This window comes from Myotis davidii, unplaced genomic scaffold (assembly GCF_000327345.1).
Source record: "Myotis davidii unplaced genomic scaffold, ASM32734v1 scaffold274, whole genome shotgun sequence".
NCBI lineage: Eukaryota > Metazoa > Chordata > Mammalia > Chiroptera > Vespertilionidae > Myotis > Myotis davidii.
In genome coordinates, this window is record NW_006285613.1 from 1,041,932 (window position 1) to 1,054,629 (window position 12,698).

Genomic DNA, 12,698 nt, shown 5'->3' on the forward strand with positions numbered 1-12,698 from the left:
TCGTATCCTTTGAAATAGCTGTGCATGTTTCCATCCCTCACATGACTTGTACCCAGGGTACTTGTATCCACTTTAAGAAAAACAACCTATTTACATTATAAAGTCTTATTTACCAATGAAAACTCTTCTGAAAATTATCACTCAAAATGCTTGAAGCTGCAAAAAGATTTTTCATCAAGTTACAACAGCTTTGCCTTGATGAATCAAGATGAACGGGTGCTTAAGCATCTTGTTGAAGTTGCTGTGTTCATCCTCACTGATGAGAAGGCGTTAACACCTGAGGAGCTGGGGCGGGAACAGCGTGTCCTCGCATGGCATATTCAAAACAGGCTGGGAGCCTGATTTTTAAAATCATCAACTGAGAAGTAATTGCAATGATGTGCCTGTGGTTCAGTGACACCTTTGACATCCAGAATGGTTATATTGCTTTAAACAGCAATTTTAGCAACTTTCAAGACCTCTACATTATCAAATTATCAAAACTAGAGAATCTTCGAGATGAATTAAAACTTAGAGATGAATTAAGTAGGGGAAGATACTTAGCTACTCAGTCTTAGGCCTTAAATTTAAGATACTCGATTAAAGATTAAAATATTTAAGTTTTCTTCTTGCTCAAAAATGTTAGCAGTTAGATTCATAACATCAAAGAAAGTTTGATGAAAAATATTTATAGGTAGCCATCTGGCTATTTTTTACTAAGAATAAGTGATTCTATACAGTTAGTATGTAGTAAAAAGTAAAAGTAATATTAACTTTTAACTCTACTATTCTGGAAATGGAAAATATTTCCAAAAGTTATTTTTATAATATTTATGTCTATCAGGAGACTAAAATTAAAAAAACAGACAAAAATTAAGAATTAGTTATAAATATAGTCTTTGCAATAATACTGGAAACTACCAAGATTTTAATTTGTGCAAGTTTTGGAAGGCTAATTTGACTCTATAACATAGAATGTTTCCAAATCCTACTAAGGGAACATTAATGGCATTTGCCAACCAAACTAAGAAAGCCCCCATATGTAGGAGTATTTAGATAATGCCAACCACATGTATTCCAACCTCAAAGTAAATGCTAATATCCTCTTTCCATCACAAATTTTTCTAAAATGCAATTATGCAGTATCCCACATCCAGAAAGGAGAATTTAGGTCTATATAATAATCAAATACCAAAATAAATATACCCAATCTCAGGTAAGTGCTTTTGTTACTTTTAATCAACTCATTAAAAAAAAAAACACCTGAATTTTGAACCATTAAAACAATTATATTGTTGTGATATAGCAGTTCATGCACTGAGCACTCAGACACACTACCATTAGGTTGCTAAATTAAGAAAAATATCCCATTTTAATATCTCATGCATAGCACACAGCATCCACGTTTAGAGAGGTGCCAGGATAGAAGTGCAATGACACATTACACAAAGGACAAACAATGTGCAGAGATTTCTCTTTTGCTGCAAACCACAACACTTACCCATTCTCACCATAAATCTTTTGAAAGAGTCTAAGAAATCAGAAAACCAAAAATTAAAAGCCATTTCTTCCAGTGTGTTATTTTTTAAATGTTCGACATTTTTAACTTAAGTGTCTAACAAGAGATGGACAAATCTCAAAAGGCTGCTTTTCCAGTCACATTCTTGATCATGTCTCAAATTCTCATTGATCTCATATCTCAAGGAATTCACATTAAGCAAGATCAAGAGTTTCCGGATTTAGCTTGAACTAACAAATCCAAAACAAAAAGCTTTATTAGTTGCCAGGAACTAATAAAAAAGTTAGATTTGCATCTACTAAGTTTATTCAACCTAATCACATTTGCCCATCCCAAAGTTCAACAAACTGAACATTCATCAAACATCAAGTTGCATAACACATAAATGTGTTCATTATTCTAAAAATGGCCATAATTACATACATGTAAAATGTAGCAGACAGCAAATAACATTCATGCATTTTAATCAAGTATGCACTACACTATGAAGTTATAAATTTAGAAATTCACACACTTATAGTCCAAGAAACCTAGGTCAAAAACAAAAATCAAAAGCAAGTTAAATGAAATTTGCAATGCCATATTTTCAGGGAAATTTTTACACAAAAATCACACACTCCAAAATGAGAAACACATAAAACCACACTACAACCGGGCTGTTTCAGAAACACCTGGACACGAGAATAAAAGTCTGTAAATGTAAAAACATTTTCATGAAACACCATGTCGCAGAACAGTACCACAGTCTCTCCTTAAGGCCCAAGGCAATGACTGTGTACGCACTTTCTTAAACAGGCCTCGAACAGGCGATTCAGTGATGTGCCAATATGGAATTGCACTTTTTCCATGAAATGTGCAAAGGTTTCTCAAAGCAAAATAAATGTTTAGCGGATGCTTCAAAATGGCTCATGACATGCAGTCGGGCAATATGATGCCACTTTCTCACACAAGAAAAGTAACACAAGACCATCCATTCAGTACAAGCAAAGTCCTTGCAGAAACACACTCTGACCTCTCAACCATCAGCCGTTTCCTGTGCCTAAGCCTGCTGGCCTCCCGGATGGCCTCCCACTTCCGTAAGTCCGCCTCACTGCAGGGACCAGGGATGAAACTGATGGGAGGCACAGAAGTTCCCAGCTTCCAATACTGGATCTTACGGGTCAACATGTCATCTGTCTTCCGCCGATACGAAGGAACTAGTACTCTACAGCTATTACTTTTCTCTTTGGATGGGCACGTCCTTTCAAGTACACAGAGAAACTTTGCTTGAATTTCTGGAGGAAGAGTCCAGGGCTCGGGGAAAGGGATTGGTTGGTATCTATCTGGGGCCCCCGAGAGAGGCACCTCTTTCTTCTGCGCTGGAATTCGGCGGACAATCATATCATCTTTCTCTAGATCTGGAAGCACGAGTTCACCTTCTCTGCACTGCAGAATTATATCTCGCTCTATAGGATCATCTCGCCCAGAAAACCTTCTGAAGTCTTCGAAAGCTCGGAGGACACATGGATTGGCATGGAAAGCCCCAGTCTTTCTGACAAAGAAATCGTCATTCTCTAAGTCAGGATCGAGGGCTGACATCTCAAGGTCACCTCTTCTATACCCTGGTGCATAAGAGAGATGCCTCCTGCGAGTTATGAGCCTCGGGCCAGCAGTGGGATCAAGTCTGGTATTTGTTTCAGAAGATAAGATGTCATCAGAGTATGTTTGGAGGGCCTGAAGTAATAAAAACGGACTGAAGCACAGAAAAGAAAAAGGAAGGGAGAATCTTATTAAGTGCATTAAGGAGAACAGGTAATGAGGTAGCAGACCAACTAGCCATTATTGTTTAATTATAGGGGGCATGGGAAGGACTCGTGTGTGGAAGAAAGACTGGCATTGAATGCCACCACCTGTGCCTTTCCTGGGTCCCACTTAGAGAAACAAGAGCAGAGGATACAGCTCAGGAAAGGCGGGCACCAAGCAGGCCAAGTGACAGGGCTCAAACTGGGGAGAGTACAGCTCCCTGAGAGACAATGCAACTCTTGCTGTCACCTCTTCCTCACTCCATGAGCCACAACGACCTCATTCTCATCCCAGAGATGCAGGAATGATCTTGAAAGGTTTTAGAGTTGGTCATGAAGCACTGTATGCAACAGGCACCGGTAGGAAGCAGGCATTTAAAAATGACAATGCTCTGAAGCTGTACAAAAGACCCTGATGACTCTTCTCTTTGCATTTTCCCACCAGACTTGCCTGTCCTCCTGTCCATCTGAAAGTTATTTCCTTTACATCTCCACACATAGCACAACTGTAAAACTAAGTCCACTTTTCTTTTTCTTTTTTTTAACATATTTTTATTGATTTCAGAGAGGAAGGGAGAGGGAGAGAGAGATAGAAACATCAATGATGAGAGAAAATCATTGATTGGCTGCCCCTTGCACGCCCCCTACTGGGAAGCAGGCCCACAACCCAGGCATGTGCCCTTGGCCGGAATCAAATCTGGTACCCTTCAGTCTGCAGGAAGATGCTCTATCCACTGAGCCAAACCAGCTAGGGCGGTCCACTTTTCCAAAGGCCTTTTAGAAATGGTTTTCCAAAAGAACTGGCTATGCCACATGTAACTCCATACTATTTTATACATGACTATACTATAGAATACTTAATCCTATAGACTTCCAAGCTTACATGCCTGCACAGAAAGCAATATGCTATACATTAGGCTTTTAGACTAAATATTAAGTAAGTATAGTTTCATGTTTCAACGCATCATGGTCAGAGGTTAATGGCGCAGCAGAAGCCGGCTGGGTGTTGCATGCCAGACTCCAAGCAGGAAGGCTCATGCAGGCAGGTACACCTGGGCTCCTCCGAAGCACCACTGGTTCTCCTGGCTGCATGGGTGTCCCATGTGCTCCTGGCTACTTCCATCAGGAGTGAACGTCTTTGGCAGGTGCCGTCTAGCCTACGCTCTGCTTTCTGCATCCTACTAAGAATGGCAGAGCTTCTGTCAGAGCCTGAATCCTCATCCTCAAAGTCTGGGCTCCATCTACTGTGGAATGAGGCAGAGAAAGGAAGGAGAGAGGGAAAAAGACAAAGAATTGGAGAAAAATATAACTAAATAGTGTCAAGCTCTGACTATGTATAGAGGAGGATGTGTTAGGATCCAGATCTCAACTTTTAAATTTAAATGATTTTTTTTTTTCAGTTACGGAGGTTCTATAGATGTTGGAAGGAAATCAGTCTGTCTCTTTCATAAAAAGCACACACAGAACGCACCCAGCCAGGGCAGTGAATGAACACTAGACTGACAGAAACAGGCATAAAGACAAACCTGAATCCCTGAAATTCTTTATACCATGGCTTATAAGTTTCCCTTTTTATTCTTTTCCAGTTCACATCTTCTGGGATCCAGCATTTGGGAAGAAACTGATCAAAAGTGTTCCCTGGGTTTGGCATGATGGGGCTTAGCTTTCGCACATAAAGGTCATCCTTTACAGTGTCGGGAATACTTGTCCTTTCTTCTTCCTCCTCCAAGTAACAGAAGGAGTCTGAAGTTTCTTGTACTGCTGTCCAGTTCTCCACATGTGTGCCCCAAGTTCTCCTCTCGTTACTGTTCAAAACATCCAACCAAGTAAGATACTGCATGATCAAACGTGTGACAGAGAACACAAAAGGCATGCTTCCTGGCTCACAAAGTCTATACCACTGTGAATGAAGCAAATTAGTTGCCCTTCTCATCATTATCGCTCCTAGAACAAAGTTACGGCAGCATCACAGCCCCTCATTTTAATTAGACAATAGCTTGATAGACGAGGGCCGAAGGTAACAATCGGTGCTAAAAGGAGACAAACTGCAGACAGTTTGGGGGGTTACTTTATGTAGCACAATCAACAGGATGGACATTTGGCCCCAGGAGAAATTTTTCTGACCTCGTCAGTTCGCATAGCCCGGTGGCTACCAGGTCAGCAGGAGAAAACAAGTGTGAACAAGAGTTAGGAGAGAGAGTTTTTGAGATGAAACTCTCTGGGCTCTTTCTCACCTGGAATCTCGGGTTGGCTAAGTCATCCAAAACTACAGGAAGGCAAAAAAACAAAACAAACAAACAAAAAAAACTACAGGAAGGCAACCTTTGCTCATCCTCGGCATCCGATCTACTTTCGGGACCGAATGCCTCCTTCTGATAGGAAGCTGGATTTGCAAAATCACACTCTGCTCTGCTAACCTGATGAGAAATCAACAAAGCGGGTGGGGGCGGGGGTGGAAGCAGCTGCACAGCTGAGCTCCCAAGGAATAATGTAAGTCACCCAGTAAGCTGCAAGATACCAATAATGCTAAAGGCAGGCATCTAAAAAAAGAACCAGCAAATCATATGCTGACATTTTTAAACAGAAGAAACAGCTTCAAGATATGAATGACTAAAAATATAGGGGGAAATAACATTTTCATTAATGAAGTTTAAAATATTATCTATGAAATACAGGTTAAAGACCATTCCTTTTACCACATTTAAATATCCCAGCACATTTGCAAACACAGAAAATTTTAAAGCTCAATCATCATTTCGCATCCCAGTACCTTGGAAAGGTCCCATCAGCTTCTGTGCCGACTGGGCTTGCCCAGCTTCTTCTGTTATCCTCATGTCTGTCCGGCTTCTTCTTCCTCAAGGGCGCCGGCACGTAGGACGGCTGTCTACTCTTGTTGGGTAAGAAACGATTGAATGGTAAAGCAGACTTTGGTTCAATGGCCGAAATCCTTCGATAGGACATATCGTCTTTATTATATTCCTGCATTTTGAAGGTAAATTCAGAATCTGTGTCGCTTTCGCAACCTGTAAAAATAAAAAGGCACAAGAACTGGCTTTATTCTCCAGATTATTCGTCTCGCTGAAACCCACACGGCATGCCTGCTTCGTCTTTCCCTCCTGCTAACTGCGGGAAATATTTTTAGAAATTTGTCATGAAGTTGCGATAAGATCCATTAGGAGGAACTGGCTTTGCATACTGGAGGCGCCTGTGGTACATTCTTTCACTGTTGCACATTCTATGCAGAAAAAGTCCCAAATTACAGCTGAAACCCTTTTCTTCTTGACTCTCCTTGCCCATATAATTTTTCCATCAAATTTGTTGATGGAATACATGTTAATAAAACCTAACAATACATGTCCATAAAACACACTTAAAATGAGATATAAAAGTAATTCTTGAGAGACAGTAGTTTAAAATAAAGCATGCAACCATCTAAAATTTGTGTGAGGTAAGAGATAAGGGAGGACACAGAAAAAGTAGAAAGCACAGAAGATCTTAAAGGGGGTCGGTAGACCATTCTGAGACCCCTATCAGCAAGAATCACACATGAGGTCTGAGACAGGACCAGATGTCTTCTAACATCCCATAGAAATGTCAAGTCTCATACCTTAATGAGAACACAGAAGTCAGGCTTTTTCTAAGGGTGGCCGTGGGAATTACATTTTTGATACAAAGTCATTTAAACACAAATTCAAAAGACTACACCTCAACGTCGGATCCATACAAATACAATCCGCTCTCTTAAAACTAAATAGATGTGCTCTTTTAAAGATGGGAGGAGAAGAGGTCCAGAACACTGCTATAGATCCGGGCCAAGTTGTCATCCGCTCCTGCCCTTTTTTCCTTCCTGCCTCTGTGTATTTCTACTAGTAACGAAAGTTTGCTAATGTGGCTTGCTTCCCACCCAGGCCCACTACCTGAACACTGCTCTCTCTCAGCACACAGAGCAGAGTGCCTGCAGGGTTAACCTGAGCTACAGGCGGTCTTCTCTCCTCCCTCCTGCCTGGCAGGAATCTACAGTAAATAACAGGGAGACTGGCCTACAGGAAGCGGTTTAACACACAGCTCTGTAAGCAGGAGACCTGAACAGGGTGAAGGGGAGGAACAGCAAAATGGGAGACATTTAACCAGCTCTCACCAGGAGGATTTACGGTCAATCACCTGGTGCTCCGTTTGCTTTTACCGCCTCCTACATAAACAGTACATTTTTTGGAAATGAGAGAAATGTCTTAATTCTTGCCAAAATTTGTACATGTGAAATCTTAAATACACAAATAGATTGTGCTACTTGGAAATATTTTCCCCATCTTTATTGAGATATAATTGACATATAATAGTGTATAAGTTTTTGTTTTAATATATTTTTATTTATTTCAGAGAGGAAGAGAGAGAGAGACAGAAAGAGAGGGAGAAGCATCACTGATGAAAGAGAATCATTGATTGGCTGCCTCCTTCACGGTCCCCACTGGGATCGAGCCCGCAACCTGGGCATGTGCCCTGACTGGGGAATGAACCATGACCTCCTGGTTCATAGGTCAATGCTCAACCACTGAGCCATGCCGGCCGGTGAATAGTGTATGTGTTTAAGGTATCCAGTATGATTTGATTTAAATATATTATAAAACAATTACTACAATAAGTTTAGTTAATGATGGATAAGTTTAGTTATCCATCATTCTTATACAGATACAAAAAAAGACCAAAAAAAAATTCTTGTGATGAGAACTCTTAGGATTCAATATATTATAAAACAATTACTACAATAAGTTTGTACAGATACAAAATAAGACCAAAAACAAATTCTTGTGATGAGAACTCTTAGGATCTATTTTCTTTTTTTAATATATTTTTATTGATTTCAGAGAGAAAGGGAGAGGGAGCGAGAGATAGAAACATCAATGATAAGACAGAATCATTGATCAGCTGCCTCATGCACACCCTCTACTGGTGATAGAGCCTGCAACCTGGGCATGTGCCCTTGACCGGAATCGAAACCTGGAACCCTTCAGTCCACAGGCCAGCGCTCTATCCACTGAGCCTAACCGGCTAGGGTAGGATCTACTTTCTTAACAACTTTCAGGTATGTAAGAGTGTTAATTAACTATAGTCATCATGTTGTTCATTTTATGAATTTTTGAAGTTATTTTTTTATTTTTGAGTCTAGTACAATGCTCTATAGCAGTGATGGCGAACCAACGACACGTGTGTCAGAACTCATGTTTTTGGTTGATTTTTCTTTGTTAAATGGCATTTAAATATATAAAATAAATATCAAAAATATAAGTCTTTGTTTTACTATGGTTGCAAATACCAAAAAATTTCTGTATGTGACACGGCACCAGAGTTAAGTTAGGGTTTTTCAAAATGCTGACAGGCCGAGCTCAAATGGTTAGCCATCACTGCTCTATAGAGTAGGCAAATATTCTTGATATAGGGAGTTTCATATAAACCTAAGGAATTTGACCTTGCAATTCTGTTAACCTAAAAACATTATCCTAAGTTGTGGTGATCATCAATTTTGGACTATAACCTGGCGGGTAGCAGAATTTTAATATACTAATCACACACAAAAAAACCACGTTTATCATCCTGGTGGCCCCCAGGCTCTTTTATGACCCCCTAGTTATAATTACCAAGTCTTCACTTCCACAACCTTTAACAAGGTCCGTAACTCCTTTTCCAAGATCAGGAAGCTGTGTGACAGTGGCCTCTGCTCTTGGTCACATGGACAGGCACCAGTCCAATGAGAATCAGAGAAAACTTGGAGTCCACACCACAGGACCACTGCATCTGAACTGTCTCAAGGCTGCAAATTTTTAATAATTGAATCTGATGACAAATTTGTTGTACTCTAACTATGAGCATATTATAAACATTCTCAACATATGAAAAAATCGACAATCTTCCTCTCTTTTTCATTGTTTGCTGGCCAGATATAAATTTAAACTTTAAATGTTTTCACTTCTCTGTTCAGGACAGAGTTCAGAATTTCAGCCTGTTTTTACAGCTTTAAATTAAAAATCAGATTCATTTCTTTAAAACTATTATAATACTCATCTAGACTATAAAAGTGTCACACCTAAATAGCAAACAGCCAACAACTGCAGCAGTAATTAAAAAGGTTAACTCTTCCCTAGCCATTCACATTTTTTACTGTTAGTTTTTAAATGCCATTTTCTGTGACCATGCTTAACATTTTGCTGATTTTTATTTTTGAAAGACAAATTCATCGTACTTTGTATTTATGTAAATTTACCTAAGAACAACAAATAAAGATTAAACTCTAGTTAATGACCTACATGCTAAAGTATTTAGGACAAGCGTAATATGCTCTGAAAGGCCTCCAAAAAATAAGATGGATAAATTAATGCAGGGAGAGGCAGGATAGGTATGTGATGAAGCAGATATAATAAAATGTTATGGTAGAATTATGTGGTGGGTACATGGGTGCTCACTGGAAAATTCTTCCGAACTTTGATGATGTTTGAAATTTTTTATAATAAAAATGTTAGAAGAGTCACTTAATATTAAAATAATAATCAAAATGAACAAGTAAAATTCCTAGCAATCTAGTACAAACTCACAACCCAAACTCTCAATTTTTTTCACATTAATGGTAGAAGCACAGAAATACTTGAAGCAACTTTACTCATGGTTCCAATCTAGTCCAGTTTGAATTGCTAGAGGTATACATTTAGAAATTTCTCAGACCACCCAACATTCACAGGAGTAAGACTTAGCATTTAATTAACTGATCTGGCCAGGACACTGACATTTGGAAAGAAGTCTCCTCCCCAAAACAAGATGACTTTCATTAACATGCTTCTTTCACACTTACTCTGTCCTGGATTAGCTCTGACCCTTACAGAATCAAAAGATGTTTTTTAACACCATGCTTATATTGTTATTTAATCAAAGTTTAGCATAATGTTATATCATGATAGATATCAATCATTTCTTCTCTCAGAGATCATTAAAAAGATGTCTGTCTTGATCTTTTTCTTGAGAATTTTTTAAAATCTTTTTTTGGGGGGAGTAAGAAAAGGGAAATAAGGAATTAGAACAAACTTTTTAGGACCTTTTTTATGTTTAGATATACCAGTCAATGGGCCTCATAGGCACAGATTATTAACCCTGAATCTGGAGAGAAAATAATCAAAATAATCAAAATGATTTATCAGTGTTTTTTCAATTATCACTGATAAAACAGATCACAGTTAACTGTTTCTCTTGTCTCCTCTGAAAATGGGAAGAAGGAAAAATTGAAACCACTACCCCTCTAGTGGTGATACAGTGAGGGAGGAAAAAAAAATTTTTTTCAATTACACTTCAGTTCAGCCGGTGTAGCTCAGTGGTTGAACGTCAGTCCATTAACCAGGAGGTCATGGTTCAATTCCCAGTCAGGGCACATGCCTGGGTTGCAGGCTCGATCCCAGTGTGGGGTGTGCAGGAGGCAGCCAATCAATGATTCTCATCATTGATGTTTCTCTCTCTCTCTCTTCCTCTTCCTTCCTCTCTAAAAAAATCAATAAAAACATATTTTTAAAAATTAAAAATTACAATTTACTCTCTATTTTCTTGGTGAAATTTTTGCCCTCAATAGTTTTCACCTCATTTTTCTACTTTCTCCCATTCCCAATTTTTTCTTAACATGCAAACAAATTCAAATAAACTGCCAGTCAAAAATACAACTCACTTTACCCAGCAGGTTTGGCTCAGTGGATAGAGCATAGGTCTGCGGCCCAAAGGGTCCCCGGATTTGATTCCGGACCAGGGTGTGTACCATGGTTACAGGCTCCTCCCCAACCTGGGCCCTGGCCATAGCTCATGCAGGAGGCAACTAATCTATGTGTTTCTCTCACATGGATCTTTCTCTGTCTTTCCCTCTCTCTTCCACTCTCCCTAAAAATCAATGGAAAAATATCCTCGGGTGAGGATTAACCCCAAAAAAAAAATGCAACTCACCTTCACGCCCACCCCTCAGCGTGATATCAGAGGAGCAGCTTGTGAAGGACCTAGAGCCCAGAGAGTCCAAGCTTTCAAATGAATCTTCTCTCCTATGGCTGCCTGGGGGCACAGGGAACTCTCCCCGGTCAGCACACCAGATGTCTCCGTACCCACTGTCCCTGCCACTTCGTTTCAGGCAGCTGGAGTCTTCAAGTGCCTAAAAAATTTTTTTAGAGAATAAGTTAGCATAAAATCCCAAACTGTAGTCAGTCATTACTTGTTTGTTTGCATAGCTCAAGTTGTGCTTCATTTGATAGGTGAGGCAACAAGGTCTCCTGTTAATCATAAAAATCTGATTTTAAAAAATCAGAAAATAAATCTGCGTTCCCACAACTAATAGTTGGTCCTCATGTAACAACAAAGAGGTATTCATTATTATTTAATAAAGTAGTACAATCTATATAAAATTAAGGGAGGGGAGACATTTTAATATGAAAAGCTACTAACTGAATTAATATACTAAAATCAATTATTATCTAGAGTTATTTGGCAATAAATTTGGAGTTAAATAGAAAAATCAAACTGGACTTTGATATCCAAAAGAAGACAAACAAATTAATCATAACCATCCTACATTCTGCAAATAGTTGAGGAGATATATGTTAAATAAAAAGAGTAAATTTTTTAACAAAAAGTTTAAAACAGAGAGTAGCAAGTACAGCAGGTATACACGTCACAGAATTTATCTACTTTCCTTGATTAAGAAACCTAGATCTGAACCAAGAAAAGCAGACTTGTTGGCTGACATACAAAATATTTTCCCTGAATCTAAATTAAATATTTGTTTGGCTCATGTAAGAGGTGCACAAAAACATGGCAAATGTCAATAACTATAGGTTTATAAATCACATAGCATTTACACAAAATCCGTATTTCTAAATAGCATTTCTCTATGAAAGTACATAGCAAAATACAACTGGATTTTTTAAAATTAGGATTTAAGTAAATGTATAAAGTCCTTAGCAGACTCATGATACAGAGTAATAATTAATTAATTAATTAATTAATACAGAGTAATAAACTCTTAATGTTTTAGAAATACAACTGGATTTTTTAAAACTAGGATTTAAGTAAATGTAGAAAGCCCTTAGCAGAGTCATGATACAGAGTAATAATTAACTAATGAATTAATACAGAGTAATAAACTCTTAATGTTTTAATATGGTGAATGTAACTCTGTCATTATAGTAAAAGTCAGGAATGTTAGCTTCAGGTGACTTCACTAAAACAGAGATGGTTTAAAGAACCTAGGGATTCCCAACAACCAAACGTAAGATGTGGGCCTTAATTAAATCATGATCCACACAAAAAAAGCTATGAAACAGAGTTGGGAGATAATTGGGAAGATTTGAATATGGGCTGAATATTAGATAATGGGGTATATTTATGAATTTTGTTAAGTATAATAAATA

General features: G+C 38.5%; 1 protein-coding gene across 7 annotated transcripts in view; it reads right to left on the minus strand.

Annotated features, from left to right (window-relative positions):
• Positions 1–12,698, minus strand: part of LMO7 (LIM domain 7) — a 217,449-nt gene that overhangs the window by 43,262 nt on the left and 161,489 nt on the right. For 3 of the 7 annotated variants that reach the window (XM_006756358.2, XM_006756357.2, XM_006756355.2), the window contains exons 7-9: positions 11,245–11,443; positions 6,050–6,302; positions 1,481–1,510 (exon numbers count right to left, since the gene is read on the minus strand). In XM_006756358.2, the coding sequence (XP_006756421.1) occupies positions 1,481–1,510; positions 6,050–6,302; positions 11,245–11,443 (482 nt within the window). Of the gene's footprint in view, positions 1–1,480; positions 1,511–2,510; positions 3,231–4,331; positions 4,524–4,805; positions 5,085–6,049; positions 6,303–11,244; positions 11,444–12,698 lie in introns of all 7 variants that reach the window. The other 4 variants (XM_006756351.2, XM_006756352.2, XM_006756353.2 and 1 more) reach the window with 3 other exon arrangements.